The 22,422-nt window shown below is 47.0% G+C and overlaps 1 protein-coding gene across 1 annotated transcript in view; it reads left to right on the top strand.

Moving 5' to 3' along the window:
• Positions 1–22,422, top strand: part of Efcab6 (EF-hand calcium binding domain 6) — a 170,663-nt gene that overhangs the window by 87,057 nt on the left and 61,184 nt on the right. Inside the window, exons 11-18 of the mRNA XM_035439192.1 lie at positions 2,800–2,908; positions 5,516–5,683; positions 7,833–7,889; positions 7,995–8,155; positions 8,849–9,019; positions 10,708–10,867; positions 19,093–19,207; positions 21,915–22,048. Coding sequence (XP_035295083.1) covers positions 2,800–2,908; positions 5,516–5,683; positions 7,833–7,889; positions 7,995–8,155; positions 8,849–9,019; positions 10,708–10,867; positions 19,093–19,207; positions 21,915–22,048 — 1,075 coding nt within the window. The remainder of the gene's footprint in view (positions 1–2,799; positions 2,909–5,515; positions 5,684–7,832; positions 7,890–7,994; positions 8,156–8,848; positions 9,020–10,707; positions 10,868–19,092; positions 19,208–21,914; positions 22,049–22,422) is intronic.

Below are 22,422 nucleotides of genomic sequence, written 5' to 3'. Positions count from 1 at the left end.
TTAGGATTCATAAATAATTTTGCATTCACTTCTCTTGCTTAAAGTTTCCTTAAACAGTAGGGATGGCTTTCTTGTTCCAGTTTCTAGAGAAAAAAGAGCCTGGGCAATACCAATGGGGCCACACACAGAGAGCTTGAAGGCTTTTCCAGCACACACACACACAGCACCTGCTCACAGGGCTTGCTCAGCTCCAGGTGTGTCCCAGGGAGACCATGTGCAAGCACACACTCACTGTGTGTTTTATGGAAAGGGAAATAACCTGCTGCCTGTTGCTCTGCTGGTGAGGTGGCAGTCATGGGAGTTTCTTGCCTCAGGCACCAGTGTTTGTTCCCTGCTAATGTCTGTTGTAACTTCTAACTGGAAGTTGTAGTGGCAACTCAGAAATGTAAAATAAATAAAGGACTAAGATACCACTTTAGAATTTAGACTTTATCTCTGAGGAGTCTCTGGTTTACCTTCTGTGTGATCTTTATTGATTACCACATATGAGCCATGATGAAATAGACAAAGTGTTTTTTTGTTTTGTTTTGTTTTTTTGGTGTTTTGTAAGCAAATATATAATTTCATCAGGTGCATTGGGAATGCTTAGCCCTATTGCAAAGCAAAATGCACCACAGAGTTCTCACTCTGCTTCGCTGGGGCCTGCCCACCTGAGGACTCAGAGATACTTAATGATCACCATGGCTATCAGCTTTGCTGGTGTCCAGAGTCCTCCTGGTCTCTTGCAAGGAGGCATCTGTGAGCATGTGTCTTAGGAGGTGCTGTGAGCATGTGTCTGAGGAGGTTCTATGAGCATGTGTCTGAGGAGGTTTTGTGAGCATGTGTGAGGAGGTGCTTTGAGCATGTATCTGAGGAGGTACTGTGAACATGTGTTTGAGGAGGCATCTGTGAGCATGTGTGAGGAGGCTCTGTGAGCATGTGTCTGAGGAGGTGCTGTGAGCATGTGTCTGAGAAGGTTCTGTGAGCATGTGTCTGAGGAGGTACTGTGAGCATGTATGAGGAGGCTCTGTGAGCATGTGTCTGAGGAGGTGCTGTGAGCATTTGTCTTGAGCAATTCCATTTTGCTACAGTCTTCTTGTCTAATAGCACATTGTTTAGGGCTATCTAGAATAAAATTAAAGTTTCATTTATTTGTAGCATTTTAAAAAATTAGAGACAATGTCTCAATGTGTGGCCTAGGCTGACCTTGAACTTATCATCTTCCTGTGTAGGATTACAGGTGTGTGCCACATGTCCAGCTACTGGCTCTCACTAGCTTTGAAACAGCAGTCCTCCAGTGGGGGCAGTGTGCCTCCCAGGAGTCTCTTGGCAATATCACAGGACATTTTTGATTGTCATGGCGGAGGTGACAATGTCTAGTGAATTCTTTGACAGGGAGGCCAGAGGTATAAGAGGTCTTCCCACAATGGCTAAGGACCAGTCACTGTGTCTGATATCCATGACAATAGATAAATGGGAATTGCTTGCCCAGTATCTGCTTGTACCAACACAGTCTAATTTTCATGTCACTCTCTTCCAGTTAGTCACATGAGCCATTAGCACAGAGCCAGAGTATATTTCTAAAAAGAGGTAGTAGGTGTGTTGTTGCAGAACTGTATAGACAGGGTATCAAATCCCCAACAAATGTGAGGATGGTCCTACACATGAACCATCCACCCTTGGGTAGTAGGTGTGTTGTTGCAGAGCTGTATAGACATTTTATCAAATCCCCAGCAAGTGTGAGAATGGTCCCATATATACACCATCCACTGCCATGTTCCTATCTTGTGGGAATAGAAGATATCTATTGTACAGTGAGGAAAGGGATATAAAGGAAATGCCCATAACTGCATTTTATTACAAGGTATCTAATTTTTCAATTGCTGTAACAAAACATCATAACTAAGGTAACTTATTTTTTTAAAAGCATTTATTTGGGGTTCATAGTTGCAGAGGGTTAGAGTCCATGGACCATCATGGTGGAGAGCATGGCAGCAGGCAAATAGGCATGGTGCTGGAGCAGTAGCTGAGAGCTCACATCCTTATCCACAAGCTGGAGGCAGAGAGAACTAACTGGGAGTGGCATGAGCTTTTTGAAACCTCAAAGCCCACCCACAGGGAACACCTCCTCCAACAAGATCACACCTCCTAATCCTTCCCAAACAGTTCCACCAACAGGGGACCAAGCACTCAAATATATGAGCCTATGGAGGGCATTTTTATTCAGAACTATACAGGGGTCTGATCTCCCTTTCTGATGGGAATTTACAACAAGCCTTAGCTCTCAAAGTGGATGGCCATGTCCTCAAGAACACTCATCTGGTTGATGGAGCTTCAGGGTAAAAAGTCAAAAGTGAGAAGAGACAAGAAGTCCTGAGGTTGCAAGTGGCCATGGCATGGTCACTGGAGGGCAGAGGCTGGACTTCCCATGCCCTCAGCTGTAGGACTGATATGCTGCAGCTTACTGCCTACCCCAGGGTTTAGGTGGCCAGCAATCTTTGGTTTCCTTCTTGGCCTTTTTGTGAGATCAAATTCATGGGTTTTGAAAGATGTCTGACTAGGATTGTTCAGCATTGGGGGCAGAGGGAAGCAGGATAGCCCAGCTAATGGATGGTTGTGCACGTACCCTCCAGGGCAGTTCTCTGTCATATGTCTTCCTGCACCTAGTAGCAAACAGGCCTGCCCCTGTCCACTATCCTTTTTGAAGAAAGAGCCCCCGCAAAGCCAGTACTGTGAGAGTTGGAGGGCACTTGCTTTTTGCACCAAGAATAAGTCCAAGGGTGTGATTCCTTCCTGGTTTTCTCCTGCTCCTCTTTTCAGCACTGACTCTAGAAACCAGTCTCGCAAGGAAAGTATTATCAAGAAGTTATTCAGGTACTCAGAAGAGCGCTACACAGCCCTGAAGAAGGCCTTGTTAATTATCAGCACGGTAAGAGCCTGAACCCTTCTCTGGGAAGACCCATTGAAGGTAGGGAAAGTTCACACTCAGTGTATCCAGATAGTGGAAAGGTGATCAGGAGGCTACAACTTGTCCAGGAGGATAGGGTAGTCAGTGGGGCCAAGTTGACAAGCTTGCAAAGACATTGCAGTTCTATACACTGCTGCCGGGAATGAAAACTGGTACAACTGCTATGAAGAACAGTGTAATGGGTTCCTTAAAGATCAAATAATGGACCATGTGACCCAGTGATTCCATAGGTATCAGCCAAAAGAAACATATCCTCGAAAAGACGCAAGTATTAAATGTTTCAAGTGACACTGTTAACGTTCTAACTGAAGATAATCCAGACATAGATAAGTAGTATGTGACATGTCCATACAATACAATTCCACCAATTAGGAATGAAAAGAAAGGGGGTGCTGGGAGTGAGAGGGAACACAGTTGTTCAGGAGACAGGTGATACAAATGTTCTGGTGTCTGTGATGGTGGCCACCCCACCCAATGCTGGGCATGCATCAGAGTTAAACACGCATCAGAGTTAATAAGGAAGTTGTCAGTGGTTCCTATTTGGATGTTTAAACACTAATTACCATTCAAAACCAAACCATAAACAGGCATATTTAGTTCAATTACCTCAGAGAACCTATCTTTCATAGCCGGGAGATGTGAGTACAAACACTTTCACTTGCTGTGAAAGCACGAGGACTTCTCTGGCTTTCACATGTAACAAGGGATACCTGCGCTCACGTGTGTACATACACACACATGCACACAGAAAATAAAACAAAAATAAGAATTTCAGGGGCTCAACCCTTAAGAGCACTTGCTGCTCCTTCAGAGGACCCAGGTTCAGTTCCCAGCACCGACTTCCTGAGACTCCTCTTCCAGGACATCTGACACCCTCTTCTGGCCTCCAGGGCCACCAGGCACACACAGATGCACACACACACACACACACACACACACACACACACACACACACACACACACACACACACACACGCAGGCATTAACACATACATATATAAAAATAAAAAAAGAATTCTGAGTTCAGGTCAGTGTTTAGCTGTGGGTGTCTGCGTCTGCTTCCATCAGCTACTGGATGAAGGCACTAGGATGGCATATAAGGTAGTCATCAATCTCATTGTCAGAAAAGGGCATTTAAGGTAGCTTCTCAACTATTGCTTAGATTGTTAGTTGGGAGTCAACCTTGTAGATCTCTGGACATTTCCCTAGTGTCAGAATTCTCTTTAAACCTATAATGGCTCCCTCTATGATGGTATCTCTTTTCTTGCTCTCCTCTATTCCTCCCCTGACTCAATCTTCCTGCTCCCTCATGTCCTCCTCTCCCTTCCCCTTCTTCCCTTCTCTTTCTTCTAACTTCCTCTCCCCTCCCCCATGGTCCCCAATAGCTTAAGAGATCTTGTCCCTTTCCCCTTCTCCAGGGGACTATGTGTGTCTCTCTTAGGGTCCTCCTTGTTTCCTAGCTCCTAGACTGATACCTGGGAAACCAGCTTAGAACTGTTCCAGACCCCCCGAAGGAGGAAGTCAGTTTGGAGGTCTGGACAATCTATGGGGCCACTGATAGTGGGTCAGTATTTACCCCTAGTACACAAATGAACTTTGGTAGTCCTCTCCACATAGAGGGATACTCTTTCAGCCTAGACACACTGGGGAGGGTCTAGGCCCTGCTCCAAATAATATAACAGACTTTGAAGATCCCCCTTGGAAGACCTCACTCTTCCTGGGGCAGAAAGGGGTTAGGATAGAGGGGTCCGTGGGGGGGGGGTGCAGGGGAGGATGGGAGGGAGAGGGAACTGAGATTGACATGTAAAAGACGCTTTTTTCTAATTTAAATAAAAAACAAATTACAAAATAAAATAAAAAAGAATCCTGAACCCACATTTATACTCCACTGTGGCAGTCACTGATGGCTGCTGACTGACACTCAGAATGTCCCCTTCCAAGTTAGAGGCTCTGTATTCCCACCTTCCCAGAATACAGGGGCTCTTAATTGTTCATACCCAGCTAACTTATCGACAGTGTTCAGTTCCATGGGAACATGCTTGCTTCAGAAGGCTTTTGCTCCTAGTATTTTCTTTGCACAACATGGCAGAGATCTCTCCCTCAGCAACTGCCCATCTGTGTAATCCATGCGGTTGGAGAGGCTGGAAACACATCACATCTGATTGATACTCTGAGGAAACTGGCAAGCTGCAGTGGAACTGCAGGTCAATTCTGAGCCAACAGGTGGGGCTAGGAGGAAGAGGGCTCTTCATGCTGTGGAGACCCTTGGGAAGGGGTTGGCCTGTGCTCCCCCAAAGGACCTCACTCCTCCAGGCCACGGCCTGCCTGTTTCCTGGTAGAGGAACTGTTATAGGAAGAGCCTTGGAAAGCCTTGGGGGCTCCCACTTTGTTCCTGCTCTCGACACATGTGGTGTATGCAGTAGTCATTGACCGCTGTTTTAAGTCATGACTCAGCTTGGCCAAAGGCTATGCTTTACTGTTGCTGAGTATGTACATGGTGTTTCCTGCCTTTTAAAATGTCTTTTTTTAAGAAAAAATTCCTGATATTATTTATGCTCTCCTACTCAGACGCCCAACGGACACATGACTTGGGATGAATTTCGACACATTCTAAACTGCATGGTTGTAAAGTTAAATGATTCAGAATTCCAGGAACTGAAGCACACATTTGACCCTGAGGGCTCTGGGTCAGTGAAGGTCAGCTCCCTGCTGGAGGCAGTGGATGACAGCCCTAAGGTAGGTCTGTGATGGTCTCTTGGCTGGGTCACTCCCAAAGCCAGGAAATCAGTGTTCTTAACAAAATACAGTTTAAATTAACAACTTGACATTTCCACATGTTTCATTTCAAGTTACAGTTGAGAGATTGTTTGGTTTAAGTTTTTGTTTTATAAAGTATATTGAGGATGTTATCTGGCATGTATGGAAAACCTGTCCTGAAGTGACAGGGGCTAGGCAGGGCTGAACTTATAGCCAGGTCTTGCAAAGGAGTATTTTGGAGTCACATCTGGTGGCAGCAGCACACATGTGTGATCCCAGCACTTGGCAGGCTGAGGCAGGAGAAGTGCTGTGAGTTCAGGGCTACCCTGGGCTACAGAGAGTACCAGGCCAGCCAGGGCTACCAAAATAAATAAATAAATAAACAAATAAAACAACCACAACAGAAACATGTTTGGGAAGAGGTCTCATGCCCTGATGTGACACAGTTTTAGGGATTACCACCATCTCCCCCAGTGTATAGCAGTAGCTTTTGGTCATTGTTGCTTTTGACTGAAAACTCGGCAATTTCATTAAAAGTAGCTCTGCAGCAGCAATTAGCATTAGCAATCTTTAAGAACATTTAAAAAGTCAGATTAGTTGCATGCATGGCCTTATTGTCAGAGTGTTGGGCTATTTGCCTTCACCATGGAGGGAAATTGCTATGCTGAGCATGGACCTTCACACACCAAAGTGTGATGTACTAGGTCAAAATGTATAGGTATGTCAATGCCTACACACACACACGCACACGCACACACGCACGCGCACACGCACACGCACACACATACACACACACGCACGCACACACGCATGCACACACACACACACACACACACACACACACCACTTCTTTTTAAGCATGAAAACTGTGGGACATGAGGGGTTTGTGGTCCCACAAGTGAGACATTGGTTATGCCTATACCTGGCCATATAGGTCAGGAGGGATTGGACCTGTGTGCCTAGGTACATGGGTATGCCTCGATTTAGCTTATCACTGGTGCTTGAGAACAAGATCAAATGAGTTTTCAGGGCACAGAGGTCATCTGGAGTGGGGAGCTTGATCCAGTGTTCAGTTTGTGGCCACCATCTCCATTAGCTGGTGGCAGATAGTGTACCTCTTGAAGACACAAGTCTTTTACGACAAGATTGGTGACAGTAGCAGCCTGTGGTGTTGCTGTGGAAACTCAGCAGGATAAAGTACACACACCAAAAATGTTCCAAATCTAAATATTCAGTCGCAGTCATTTTGATGATTGCCTGAGTAGCACTGCTCACACCCCGAGCCATTGGCCCTTCCTAACGCTGCTTGCAGTGCAGAGTGAGTGGTAGTTTTTAGTACCTTTCCCAAATCTGGTGTAGCTAAGGTCTACAGTACTCAGGGCTTCTTTCCCTTGGGCAGTGCAGCAGCTATGCACATTTTCAAACCAAACCAAACTGAGACTGTAAGTAGCCTCTCCATGCAGCAAGGGACATGATCGTTGCTTGATGTAACCTGAGTGGTGACACATGCGTGCACATGTGCGTGCATACACATACACACCTGCCAAATATGTGTGTGTGTTTGGGTGTGTGAACACATGCGTAAGCCTGCCATGTGTATGTGTACACACTCAAACCTTCCATGATATGTGTGTGTGTGTGTGTACACACTCAAGCTATATATATGCCCATAAACTCAAACCTGTCATATGTATAACCACGCACACTTCCAACCCTATGATTCGTATGTAGACACACATAATTTTTATCAAAAGCAGTTATGTTGGAGTATAAATTATGCTTTTTAAAGCATACATATCTACCATATACATTTTGATAGGTTTGGATATATGCTTCTATATATTGCACCCGACTTTGCCTACAAATAAGTTCATGTTACTGTGTTCCAGTCTGTCATCTTTCATTATGCCATCACTAGCATTTAACATAGTGAGGTTTGCTACCTAATTTTAAAGGACGCTGCATATCCTCCTTTGTTATCATCTTGGCATTCAGTGTGTTTTCCCTTTCAGAAATTTTGCTCCAGCCTGGACCGGTCAGGCAGAGCCAGCTTTCAAACCCAAGCCTGTAGCTTCCTGTGGCCACACAGGAAGCACTTGCTCTGATAAGGCTTCTCTCATTCACTTAGGTGAGAAAAATGTCCCCCTCAGACACCAAAGCATCTCTGCCTCTGGCTTGGGATTCAGTAAGTATCAGTAGCCTTCTGTTTGTGGATGCCATCCCCATGAGTCCTGAGGGTGTCTGTATCCCGGCTTCCAAAGCAGTGAATGTATTACTTTTCCTGTGTTAGGTGGAAGAAATGGTCCTTGACTCCATCACCAGGAACCTCCAGAACTTTTACGGCATGCTGCAGTCATATGACCTTGGTGACACAGGGACCATAGCGAGAAATAACTTCAAGAAAGTCATACGCATATTCTGCCCATACCTATCGAATGAGCACTATGTAAAGTAAGTTCACAGGTCCTTCACTTCCTGCTTCTCCCCAGCCTGCTCCATGACACCCATGGATACTATGGGTAACAAACATTATCTGTTGCGTCCTCACTGAGCAGCAGACTCAGAGTTTACCATGGGTAATTTAGTCTTACCCCCACCACTAAAGAGGATGGATGGAGAAGCTGCATAGCCATTGAGTCGGGAGACAAAGGTTCCAGCTGGGTCTCTGGCTATTCCATTTTTTTATTTTCTTAAAAGGATTTATTTTTAAGTACACACGTGTAACTCTGTATACATACATACATACATACATACATACATACATGCAGGCACAGTGCCTGTAGAGGTCACACATCCTCCTGGATACTTGAGGTTGGGCTTCTTAATTTTTAGCCTTGCTGCTGGAGAGATGGCTCTGAGAGTAAGGGTGCAAATGGTTCTTTCAGAGGACCCCAAGTTTAGTTCCCAGCACCCACACCAGGCTGCTCACAACCACACGTAACTCCAGCTCCAAGAGCTCCAATGCCTCTAGCCTCACTGGGCACCTGTACTTAAATGTTCTAACACATACATATGTGCAAAAATACACATATATTCATGGATAAATATCCAGATACACATCCACCAAACACAGTTTTTTTTTTAATTCTTAATTTTAGCCTTTTTATTTTTAATGGGCATACTCTGATAATTTTCCAACTTCAGACTCTCCAGTAAGTTTCAGGACACAACATCAGGAAGGATCCTGTACAAGAAACTTCTGATGTCCATCGGTATCAATGTTCCAACGTCCACCTTTCCACTTTCTGTTCCGAAGGATCAGCTAAGCGAACAGTTGCAAAACGAGGAGCAGGGCCAGCCAGATCTTGCTGAGAGGTAACATAAAAGCAAAGAAGGGTGCCCTAGCCCCACAGCGCCTTGATGGAGGAGACACTCCTCGGGTACGCACAGTTGCTCTGCGTCACCACAGTTGTGATCAGTTAAGAAAGGACAGTGCACTAGATGCTCGTGGTTAGAGCAGGCAGGGCTCTTGCCAATAATTGAAGTCATTTGCGGATTTTAGAAATGAAAGCAGCATAGTCCCAGAGCTGGGGGAACTTGCTGAGGTTGTTCTAGTGTTTACAATCTAGGGCTCTCACCTCCCAGACAGCTTGACTGCTCTGCAGGCATCCACACCTCCTCTCTCACAGGAGTTAGAGTCTTCACCACAGCTTACCGTTTATTGTAAAGCACACCTATTAACACAGCTAACATCTTCCAATGTGAATAGTGGAGCTGTTAAAACGATAGCCAGATTGAACTGTCTGAATTGTCAGCTACAAAAAAAAAAAAAAAAAAAAAAAAAAAAAAAAAAAAAAAAAAAAAAAAACAGACTGATGGATGTTCTGGCTTTCACTTCCTTTTGAAAAAATATTGGTTCAGTCTAAGGAAACGATGCCATTTTAACTGCTTGTTCGTAGCATGTCACGAGCCTGCAGGAATGGTGATACCTGGGAGTTGCCATCTTGTCATTTCTCTTTTTCAATGATCTTGAGCCTGGGGTGATGGGAATGTCTTTTAAGAGAAAGCTTAACTACCTGGCGACATGTCTCCCTAAAGCCAGGAGAAGGAATAATGGCAGTTAAGCTGTTCATAAAGTAGGCTTTCCCAGAGGGAAGACTGGAACTACGCTCTGCATAGCTGTCCCAAACTGTCCCATTCTTTCTGAAGGGCTCAGGAGACTGTGGGGGGTGGGGAAAGAATTATCTTCCAACTGCACACCCCTCTCATACTATATTTTGTGAATTATGTTGGTTCTGCAGAGCAGCTCAGGATAAACATGACTTCTCTGTGCAGCCACAGATGGCCCGTGACTTCATTCACATAGTTACTACAAAATGTTTTGTCTAACTCTAAGCTTCCCTGTAGGCCCCGACTTTGTTTCCCTGGTTCATGAAAGCATTTTGTTTTCAATTTTACATGCAGCCCCTTGTGGCGGTGGAGTCATGGCTGCAGGACCTGGAAGCAGCTGGTCACACTGTATCCACAGTCTGGAAGCAGAGAAAAATGGATACTGGTGTTCACTTACTTCTTTTTATGAAGTTCAGGCCCCCAGCCAAATTCACAGTGCTGCCCACTTGTAGTGAGGGTTTTCCCATCTCATTTAGCCTAGTCAACATACTCCTGAGGGGCATGCCCCAGTCTCTCCCAGGTACTCCTGCTGGCTTGTCTCTAGGTGATTCCAGATCCTGTCTAGCTGACAGCACTAACCATCATATGTGTCTCGCCTCATGCTATTTCCATCAGGCTCCAAGTTGAGAGCCTTAGTGTGAAGATAGTACTGCTCTTCCTTGATGACTTGTAACGGAGCACAGGCAGTAGGACCCTCTGTGTGGATACTGTGCTGCTCAACTGCAGTCCTGGCTCTGCAGCCAACAAGCACAGAAAGGAAGACCCACTCTCTAATGGGGGGGGGCTATAACTTTTGGTGAGGGCTATAAACCCCCTTGCTACCATAGGATGCATGGTGAGCAGGCCACGCCGTGCCAGCTGGTGGAGAGCTCAGTGCCTACTTGTGATTTCAGAACCCAGTCCATGAGGGACAAAATGACGGATACCACCATTGAAGAAGTCATTGACAAACTCAAGCAGTTTATCCAGGAGCAGGACCCGGTATTCAAAAAGCATTTTCTTAGCATCAGCCAGCAGCCCGATGCAAAGATCGGCCTGGAGGATTTCCGGAAGGTAGGAACCCATGCCCTGTGGGGCTTCCTTCCTAACTGGATCCGTGTGTTCCATCCCCTAGCCATACTTCATTGTTGCTGCTCATTTATTTTGCAGTGGGGAAGGGTGCTGGTGGATAGTAAAAGAATTTACAGGAAGTGCCACCAAAAGACCAGTTTATTTAATATATTGTGAGGTGAGGAGCACAGGCCTGGCAGTCATAAGAGCACAGCCTGCAGCCCAGAGCTGGCTGCAGTGTGCAGACTCAAGAGCACAGGCATGGTTTGTTGTTTGGCAGAGCCACTCCATTTCCAGGTGTCACTCAACAACTTCAGAGGATTCTCAGGGCCTCCAGATCATCAGCTTTGGCAAATTCCTTCCAAGAATATTTCCAGTATGGATATGGTTTGGTTTGGGTATTTAAACCTTTCAAACAACATTTCTTTCTGTACTATTGGGCTAGCTATGTGTACCTGGCTCTGTGTACTTGGAGGAATTGAGGGGGTAGGAGGACAGAGCTGTTTGGGCCCCTGCATGCCAGTGAAGGGTCCTCATGATGCTAGGTGACAGATCTGGGATTTGTTCCTCTAGGGAACAAAAAAAAAAAAAAAAAAAACACTGGTATTGAAATTTGGGAGAGACGGGGTGCTTATGGAACCAGGAGATTTGTACCAGAAAAGCCTCAACTTGAAGAGCCCTGCATGGGCTTTAGGAGTTCATTTACACTATTGCTTAAGATTCCTACAATGAGCACTCCAGCCAGAAGTGCTTTGGCTGTTCCTCCAGAAGGCATCTCAGTTAGTATTCTGTAGTGGCCATGTGGACAGCCTAGAAAGCAGTAGAAACGATTTCCAAGAAGACTACTCACCTGAGTGCCTGCTGTTTCCCTAGTGTCTTCCTCCAGGCCAGGCAGAGGCCCGGATCAAGAGCTCTTTCTGGTATCTTCACCCTGTGTTCCCATTTAGAGCAGTTGCAGATAAAAGCTTTGAACACTTGGTTGTTGTTGTCTTATTTAAGATTTCTTTCTTTCTGTTTTTCTTTCTGTTTTTTTCTTCTTTTGGTTTTTCGAGATAGGGTTTCTTTGTGTAGCTTTGTAGACCAGGCAGGCCTTGAACTCAGAGATCCACCTGCCTCTGCCTCCCAAGTTCTGGGATTAAAGGCGTGCACCACCACCACTCAGCTTACCTAGGGTTTCTATTGCTGTGATGAAACAGCATGACCAAAGTAACTTGGGGAGGAAAGGGTTTATTTGGCTTGCCACATTGTAGTCCATCACTGAGGGAAGTCAGGATGGGAACTCCAACAGGGCATGAAACCTGGAGGCAGGAGCTGATGCAGAAGCCACGGGGAGGGGGGAGGGGGAGGGCTGGGGGTTCCTGCTTACTGACTTGTTCCTCACAGCTTGCTCAGCCTACTTTCTTATAGAACCTAGGATCAGGGATAGCACCATCCACAATGGGCTGGGCCCTCTCCCACCAATCACTAGCTAAGAACATGCCCTACAGTTGGATCTTATGGAAGTATTTTTCTCAATTGAGGTTACCCCTCACCCGTTCAGAAGACTCTAGCTCATGTCAAGTTGTCATGAAACTAACATGCACAACTGCATACTGCCACTGTCAGCACAGAAAGGATTCTTAATGTCCTCTGGGTGCCTAGCCAGATTCAGCACTTAGAGCAAAGGTTTTGTTCACTGGGGCTCAGGAAATGCCCTGGGGAGCAGCTGAAGCCTGCATGATGGAGGGTAGGTGAAGGGGGTTTATAGGCTTAGCTTAGTGACTGGACTCCCTGTCTCCAAAAGCATCCTCATGTCCAGGATGCCTTGTTTGGGGTCCTCTGCACCTCATTTCATTGACCTAAGCCCCACAAGACCCTTAAAGTCTGGACTTAGGTAGGGAGACACCATAACCATGCCTCCTAAGGTCTGGCTACACGCTGTCAGGGTGTGGTCAAGGTGAGGTCAGGATGATGCACGTAATAGGTTTTTAAGGGGCTACAAGGCACATGGGAGGCTCTCTCTCTGGCCTGCCTGCCTTTCTGCCCCTGGCACACTCTGGCTTGCGTTTGGCTGCTGCTTTTCTAATAAAAGGATATCCTTATCGTAAGCTCCTTTTATTCCTTAGTAGACTAACTTCTCTGCATTCCAGCTCCAGCCTTGGCCAGAGAACAGCTGGATTATCAGGGCAGGTAGCCACACCCAAACTGGTACAGTGGCAGCACACTGACCACTGACCATTATCTCAGGCCAGTCGGCATGAGGCTCAGTTTTCTGAGGATGTCAGTTGGGCTCCATGAGTTTTCAGAAGTTCTACACATTTACCAAGGTCTTGACTTGACATGAGAGACATGAGAGAAGAGAGAAATGTGACGTCTGTCTTGTCTGTGGGTTTGTTTGCTTGGTTCTTTTATGTTCTGTTAATGTTGTGTGATTCACCCTGAGGCTGTTACTGAGAGTGACTTCAAAACACTGAGCTCCCTGTGTATCTGTGTGACTCTGATACAGAGTGACACTGCATGGCCACAAGGCCATTTTCCTTCTGGTTCGGTTTGGTGCCTGTTAGGCTGGTGCTGGTTTTTTTCACCTTTGACTTTCAAACTCACTGGGTACTTACAAGCAAACCTCTTGTGGGCATATTTAACTCACTTTTCATAAAGTGTAGTTGAGCATCTTAGCTTTTTCTCTAACCTGGGCATCACATGGTTCCTTTTCTGCTCGTTCCAGCCTTTAGGTTATTCAACTACTTCTGTTATTCCGTCTTTGCCTGTATCCCTTTACAAGCTGACCAGGTTCTGTTCCTGTAGTAAAGGCTGTGCTGGAGACCACAGCTCACTGCTTGTACCTCATAGCAGTACAGGACACTTTAGTACTGTGAACAAAACTCCTAGAAAGAAGCTGTGTCTGCAGAGACTGGCTGACTGATTAGAATTCCAGAGACTGGAATTTTGCAAGTCCAGGTTCTAATGACCTTATCTTGGGCTAGCTATAGCCCCCTGGAACAGCCATTCCTTCCCCACCTACGTGTAGAACTAACATCTTGTGACAGATAGATTAAAACCTTATGGAATCAATTAACTTAGCAGATGACTAGCTTCTACCAATCCAAAAGTTCAGTCATGAGTAGCATCTTGAGTGAGTACAATGGCTCCCCGACACCATCTCATTGTACCCCCACCAATGTATTCTAAAGTTGCCTTCATTCATAACTTTCTTTGTTCTATAAAATTATAAAAACTTCATGAAACTGCCTCCCTGTAGGAACATGGAACTTGGGGTGGTCTAAATCATTGTTTCTGGATCATGGTCACTCAGAATGGCTCTGGAATAATCTCTCATTCCTTTAGATAAGAACTGTGGGTTTTGTGTCAATAGCACTTTATCATCTATTTTGTGGTAGTTTGCCACATACTTCAGTTTTACATATAATCTAAGATCCTGTGGGGCATTGTCTTTTGTGCTGTAATTAACCTGACCTAGCAACCTGTACATACATATTTACACTAGCTGTATGTCTGTCTGTCACTATATCCTCTTCCACCTCTCCCTCCTCCTTCTCTTCCTCTTTGCTTGAAATTTGACTCATCTTTTTCATCCTGCCTTAAGCTCTCCCTTTGTACATCATTTAGTGAGAACATACTGGTCACTCATTCTGAGTTTCTGGTGTTTTAGAGTTCCTTAGTTTTCTACTTACGATCCTTCATCCAGACTGCATTCAGGACACCATGTTAAACTTAGTCACCTACCCCCAAGTCTCCTCTGAGCTGTGATAATTTTCCAGACTTTCCTTGCCTTGTTATTATTATTTCCATTGTTTCTGAGGACCATGACTAATTTTTAAAGAATTCCTGATCAGGATTAATTTTAATTAAAGAAGTGTGTGTGTGTGTGTGTGTGTGTGTGTGTGTGTGTGTGTGTGTGTGTAAGTTTTGGTGGAAGGCCTAAATTTGTGGGTTTAAGAAACTTAGAAGATCCAAAGAAGGATAAATACAAAATCAGAGACAAGGTGTTAAAAACCAAGATCAAAGAGCAGTATGAGCCGTACTCCAAATGGCTACCCAACTATCAGCAGGAATGATGGAGCTGAGGGATGGTGGGACATACTAGTGGTGAGAATGGGCACAATCAGAGCCACAGCAGCTTGGAACTTTGTGCCCAGTCTCCCTTTAAGAATGGAGACAAATGGATGTTTTCAGCTTAAACGAGGTAAACAAAAGGAAGGCAAACCTAGGCTAACTCACTGCAGCACCAGCCATGCTGCAGGATGTTCCCAGACCTAAGGAATGACATGATGTGAAGACTCAGATGCTCCCTATGGGGGATAAAGAGCAGGAGAAGTGTCAACAGGAGATGCCTGGTGGTTAAAGCACTTGCCATGCAGACATGAGCACTGGAGTTCACATTCCCCAAATCCCACATAAGTGCTGTGTAGGCATGGCCACCTGTAATTTCTGCCTAAAGTTGTCGTGACCCACAGGCTGAGAACTACTACTCTAAATGAACTGTGTAACGTTGTAACTTCAAAAGAAAACACCAGACAGGGGTGAAGCAAGCATGCCACATATGCAGATGTGTCCATTCTGTCCCAAGCAGAAAGGCCTGGGTCCCCTCAGCCACTGCCATTGGGCACCTTCCATTCAGAGTACCCAAAGCCCCACAACAATGTAATAAGTTATGGGGGCCCAAGGAAGGGTCTCTTTACAATAAAGTCTGTCCCAGATAGGGGCAACGAGGTCACCACTTGAATCATTAGCAATGTCAGACAGGGGTTGACAAAATAGCTCAGTTGATAAAGCACTTGCCTGGCAAACATGAGGATCTGAATTTGATTCCTAGAACATATGAAAGAGAAACAACATGGCAGCACACTCTTGGAATCCTAGTGTTGGGGAGCTACATATATGCAGATCCCTGGGACTCAAACCACACACACACACACACACACACACACACACACACACACACACACACACACACACAACTAAGGGATGGAGGAAGGAAGAGATTCTATCCCAGTTTGTCACTCTTCAGTGGACCTTCAGGAGTGTGTGTACCACAGAAGCCAGGGTTTGGACGAATAAAGGGTTTTCAGTCTGTTCACCAGGCTGTGGCTAAGGCCCACTGCCTGTGAGTTGCTGGCAGCTGTTGAGGATAAGTCTTCTGGGTTAGCTGCTGTGTTCATTGCAGAGGAGAGGGGTGAGAGGGTGCCTTTCGGGAGTACAGCGCTTCTCAGCTTACCAGCGAGGCCGTGCTTGCTCCATGGTGCTTCTGTGCCCCTGGGGAACTGCATACCCAGCCCAATGGACAGGCTGTGTAAGGCTCCCACGTGTCCCTGGTTCTTCACAACCCTCCAGGCTGGGAAACATTTGCCTGCAGACATTTTCTTCCTCTCCATTGCATATGTTTTTGTGAAAGGACTAAGCAGGAGGACTTGGCAATGAATAATTCATGTGTGATTGTTTTCAAAATAGGAAGTTATTTTTCAAAGTGAGTAACCCATCTATTCGTTCCTGAGACCCATTGCCTCTGGGTGCTTCTGTGTGGGTGGCAGCTTTCTATCTAAACAGTCATTGCACCCCATGCTGCATATGCACAGAGCTGGGCCTGGGAACACAGGCAGAGGAGAAGTGCAGATGGTGTAGGCTTCCTAGGAAGGCCTTGGAATTCAGCCCCTCTCCTCAGTAATGACACAACCCATAGTCCTGCAATCAGCACACTATGGCCTGTTCACTATCATACACACACACACACACACACACACACACACACACACACACACGCGCGCACACATGATCAAGGCCAGGCCCCACAAACCAGGAAGGATGTATCAGCCATTTTCCCACTGTTCAACTACAGCCCCCTGCATTCTCTTCCTTCATACAGGAAATGAGGGTGACACCCAGATAAACTGTCCTTGCTCAGAGCCAAATTTAGACTGTTCAAGAGTTCAGCGTCTATAGCTGAGTAGGGAGGAAGTGTCTGAAAGCTCTACCCAAAGTCCTGTGCCCAATCGGGAAGGGGGGAGAAACTGCTTCCTGAAGCCTCTGGGGAAGATGAGGGCACATGAAAAATGACCTGTTCATACCCCTTAGTGGCCTCCTGCATGCTTCCATTTGGTGGGGTCACAAGATATTTGCCAAGACTCCAGCTAGCCTTCTCTGTGTGGCCAGTTAGGATTTGTGTAAGGCCCTTAGAATTCCACAACAGGCAGCTCCCTCTTTCCCTGGGTGTGTACAGTCTACTAACACCCCATTCTTTCCCCAGCCTGGTTTCCTTATTCCAACAGTGTGAAGTGGTTTGTGGTCAGAACCAGGTTTGAGCCCCAGCCCTGCCACTCCCAGGTCAGGTGACCGGGGCAAGTCAGTAGCCTCTGTTTCCAGGTTTTCATACCAGGGTTCTGAGAGGTCCCTTCTCTGAGCTGCTGATGGGGTGAAATAGAGGCTGTCACAGAGGGCTCAGCACAGTGCATGGCTTGCAGCTGGAGAGCAGTGTCACCTAATGAGGGTGATGGATGTGGCCCAGCCCTGTCTCATGCCTGTCCTCCAAACTCTCCTCACTGGCTCTCTGCCCTGAGCTTTGTGCAACACCAGAACCATGTGACAGTGGCAACTTATATCACATCCTCTCCATGCTATATGACCCTGAAAAAACAGGGACACCAGTGCCAGGCTCCCCAGATACATCTTTTCAGTGCCAAGTCTCAATGCAAGTGAAGGGGGCAATGGAAGCAGGCTCAGTGGGCCATTCAGGGCACTTAGATGATAGTCTACAGAGCCTGGGAGCCAGTGTCCCCTGGAGTACCTGCTTCCTCATGATGTCCCATGCCAGCTGCTCCTGAAAGAGCAAAACACCCAGGAACACAGCTGGCTAAGCTGATGTCTCTGCCATGGCACCTAGTCTATGAGCTTTTCCCGGTACTGACCAGTGTGGGGCACCATGGAAAGGGCAGCACAGATTGCATTGTGTCCAGCTGGTGACTCTGGACCTTCCCTGGAGTGAATTTCTTAATTTTTTTTCTGATTTTTCGAGGCTGGGTTTCTCTGTGTAGTTTTGGAGCCTGTTCTGGAATTCTCTCTGTAGACCAGGCTGGACTTGAACTCCCAAAGATCCACCTGTCTTTGCCTCCCAAGTGCTGGGATTAAAGGTGTGCACCACCACAGCCAGGCTTCTGAGAGTGAATTTCAATAAAGCTTATACTCACATGCTACCAGGAGTGGTTTCCCCAACTAGTCACACATCCATGGTTCCAGTGTAACTAGGCTGTAGACACACCACTTTTCCCTACAACCCTTACACACTCAGACTCCAACAAGCTTTCAACAAGCTGTCTGTGGCTCTGTCCCAAGTGAGTTCAGCATCCTGCTAGCTGCACCATTCTGTTCTGAAACTGGAGTCTGCAGCCGTTGTTGAGCAGGTCTCCAATCTCAGACTGTGAACGCCAGGTGAACAGCAAGGACTGTGTCTTCTGTCCTCTGCACTGACTCCCAACACCCCTCTGTGGGAGGCACCCTCCCAGCAGACAGCTTCTGGATTGTCCCTGACCACCCATTGGCAGCAACTCAGCCAGCCAGTGTCCCCTAGGAAGGAGGATTTGGGACAGTTCTTTCCCAGTGTTATACAGGGACATGTATTTGCTCATGTGTTCCCCATCCCACGCCATATACAAAGATGGAACAGGAGACTGTGTCTGTGTTGGAGTGAAGGGTCCAGAAACCATCTGTGAGTGGACTCACATAGGGAGAGGTAAGATTGTGCCTGTGTCTGCCCTCCCATCAGACAGCCACACAGCTTTCCTCTGTGGCCCATGGTGAAACTCGAGGGACGATCTTATTTTCCCTTCCAAAACTGCCTTTACTGTGCCTTTGACTCCTGGAAAATATGCAAATAAAAAGCTAGCTTATGAGACCCAGAAGCCACTCAAGAAACAAGAGAGAGCTGGGTACCTTGTCCGGCAGGGCCTTGGCAAAGAGCAGTTGAGCTGCCTGTGTCTGAGTGTCATACTGCCTGCACCCTTTGTTTACTCACAAGCCCCAAACAGGCCTGTGTCTCAGTCTAGGGACACAGGAGGCTGGCCCCACCCACAGCAGCCATGGGCGGGGTGGGAGGGAGCATACAAGTAATAATGACTGCAGGAACCTGTAATAATGACTGCAGGAGCCTGTAATAATGACTGCAGGAGCCTGTGGAGGAGCAGTGGAATACAGGATAGAAACCCTAACATCTCTCTCCCTCTTGCTTTCCTCCATGCTAGGTCCTGGAGGAAAGTGGGATGCCTATGAATGACAGCCAGTATGCAATACTGACCTCCAAGATAGGCTACAAGAAGGAGGGGATGAGTTACCAGGACTTCACCTCAGGATTTGAAGGTAACTAGCTGGCAGGTGCTCATGTATCTTGCTACAATGGGACCATATGGCACCACAGATCTTTTCTGGGAGTACTGTGCCACCTGTTTGCTCATGTGACAGCAACCTTAGCCAAGAGGCAGAAGCCATCTCGGCCTAATCTTATCTGTGTTTCAGCCATTTCACCAAGTTAAAGAGAACCACACACTTAGATGTTCCCAAGAGTACTTCCCCAGATGGTCCCCAGACTCACCTCACAGCCTTTAAGACTTTCTTCCACAAAACAGTGGTTATCTGAGGGCCAGGAATGGAGCTCAGTGCACACATTCTGGCCTGGCATGTACAAGGCCTTTCAAACCAGCCATACTGGGAAAAACACCCCCCACACACACACACAAAACCAAAAGATGGGTGTATGTAATTAGCAATGCCACCCACAGGTGGGTGTCATTCCTCCCTCTTCACAGGCAGGGATACAGACATTCTAGAAAAGTTAGTAGTATACCCAAGACCACCCAGGCATTTGGGTCCTGCCCCGACCCAAATGGTCCTTAAAAAGTTAGGAACCAGGTTTTGTGTCATGAGGTAAGGCAGAGCTGAGTCAGATCCTTGATCACCTGTGCCTCCTGCTCTCTGACAGTTGAAAGCAGACAAGACAAGCTCTCAAGAGAGCAGGGAAAGCTGGGCCTCAGACCATTTTAAGGTTCCAGGATTGTCACCTTCTCTTTGCCTCCAGTGCCCCAGCACAGGTACCATGATCATGTATAGAGCCACAGGAGTTCACTTCTCATTGCTGCAAGAAACCTTCAGGGTGACTGGCTGGGCAACTCTGGTGATCCTGTGTGGTAGAATATTATTTTAAAGTGTGTTACTCTTGTTTATGCTGTGGAACATTTGTTTAATGATGGAAGGTGTGTGACTTTTGTTTATGCTGCATTTGTTTAACTCTGTGAAGCTGTGTTACTGTGCCTGTCTAAAACACATGGTGGTCCTAATAAAGAGCTGAATGGCCAATAGCGAGGCAGGAGCAAGGAGTGTAAATAGAAGGAGACCCGAGGAAGGAGGGCATCAGGGGCCAGCCACCCAGCCAGCCACAGAGTAAGAGTGAGATTTACAGAAGAGAACGGGGAAAGCCCAGAGGCAAAAGGTTGACGGGATAATTTAGTTAAGAAAAGCTGGCAAGAAACAAGCCAAGCTAAGGTCAGGCATCCATAAGTAAGAATAAGCCTCTGTGAGTGATTTACTTGGGATCTCGGTGTTGGACCCCCCCCAAAAAAAAAGGGCCAAAAAAGTAAAAAAATATTTTGAACAATAACCCTGGGCACATGTCCCTTTCCCTGTCACTGGCTTTGAGGGGTGACTTCATTGCCTCTGGAGAGCATGCCTCAGGCAGCACCTCTACAAACATAACAAGAGACAGTGTCCTACTCCTCTGGGGCGTGGGGAGGCACTGAGCAGCAGTGACAGCTTAAAATGCTATCACCTTCTGTCTGTCTTGACACCCTTGAAGGAAAGCATCCCTGAGGCATAGCCTCTGGGCAGGTACAGCCCTCTCTGGGCAGGGTGAATAGGTCGTTTGCCTGAGGCCTGAGATGGGAGAGTGCTGTACCTTACCCTCTCTTCCTTCATTTCCTTTCCCTGGTCTATCCATGCCATTTTGAGGAGCCCGTTGTCCTCTACTAGGCCCCACAGGGCCAGCTGCTTCAGGAAGGGAAAGTCATGCTCCAATGACCTTAGGCAGACACACAAGCACAGGTTCTTGTGTGTGTGTGTGTTTGTGTGTGTGTGTGTGTGTGTGTGTTGTGTGTGTGTGTGTGTGTGTGTGTGTGTGTGTGTGGAGAGAGAGAGAGAGAAAGAGAGAGAGAGAAGAAGAGAGAGAGAGAGAGAGAGGAGAAAGAGAGAGAGAGATGAAGAGAGAGAGAGAGAGAGAGAGGGAGAGAGAGAGAGAGAGAGAGGGAGGAGGTGGTCATTGTGGAGGGTCATCTGCCAAGCAGTAACCACCCCCTACTATGAGGTGGAAAAAGAAGTTATGGAGCCCTATCCCCACCCTGCCCACTTCCCAAAGACCCCATATGTTACTGTGTGTAGCAGGATGAGCCCAGCCTGGTGAGCATGGGATGAGTGAGGAGGCTATAATTGTCTATCAAGCCCTGGAAGTTCTAGTCATGCAGTCCTGAGTAGGGACCTTGTGAGCCCCATCTTTAGCACAGCACACACTTCCTTGCACTGAAAGGGGCGTGACAATCTAGTCCTTCATGTAGTTGGAAGAATCTAACTCTGAACCCCTAACCCCTCCCCTCTCCCCCGAGTTGCTGCTCCCTGGCAAGGATACAGTGGTGAGGAAAACCTGCCGAATTAATGATCGGGGGACCGATTCATATCCTGTCCTTAGGACATGATTCTAGAGAGTAAAGGAAGAGGCGGAAGTCCTCCTTTGGCCCTGGGAATCAGGAGATGAACCAAGGAAGGACAGAATTGTGAGACAGGTGTTCGCACCAAGGTACTAAGTGTCATGTGTCCTCATGGTGTAGAAACCATGCTCCCTTGGAGATAAGAACCTTTCTAAGACATGTTGGGGGAGATAGAGAAGGGATCCTTACAGCCGTGCTGTGCTGGGACCATGGAACGCCATGCCACGTGGGGTCTTATTCAACCAGGTTTCAGAAGAGAAGTAGACATGGGGTTTGGTAAAGAGCTGATGGAAATCTCCCACTTGCTATCCTTTCAGAAGGTAAGCTGAGTGGACTGGAAACAGTTCCGCTGCAGCCACGCACTTCCTCAAAAACAAATTTGGACGAGTACTTCATATCGGCTGAAGAATGCCTGAGGCTCTTCCCCAAGAAGCTGAAGGAGTTGTACCGGGTAACTTGTGATCCTTACACCAGAGCTTCTCTGAGTCTCTGCCTGGTCCCCACCCCACCCCACAGCTCACACATGTGTGAGTTCTGGTATCCAGTCAGACCCAGTGGCTCCAAGGGGCACACAGAGACAGGGACTGGCCTGGTCAGCCTAACTTTGAGCCCCCCCACTCTGCTGAAATGCCCAGTCAACACTGATGGTAGAATAAGGAGCCCCTCTTTTCAGGGGGCGTAACCACCCTTGGAACAGTGGACTCGGGACCCCGCACACACCCACTTGCACTTATTCACTCACCAAACAAATATTGCATGCTCACTGCATACCCGTGTCTGTACCACATGTCTAAGTACCTTGCCTGGAGTCTTCTCTTGTCCAAG

Source organism: Cricetulus griseus, chromosome 2 (assembly GCF_003668045.3).
Source record: "Cricetulus griseus strain 17A/GY chromosome 2, alternate assembly CriGri-PICRH-1.0, whole genome shotgun sequence".
Classification (NCBI taxonomy): Eukaryota; Metazoa; Chordata; class Mammalia; order Rodentia; family Cricetidae; genus Cricetulus; species Cricetulus griseus.
This window is presented reverse-complemented; position numbering and strand designations above follow the sequence as displayed.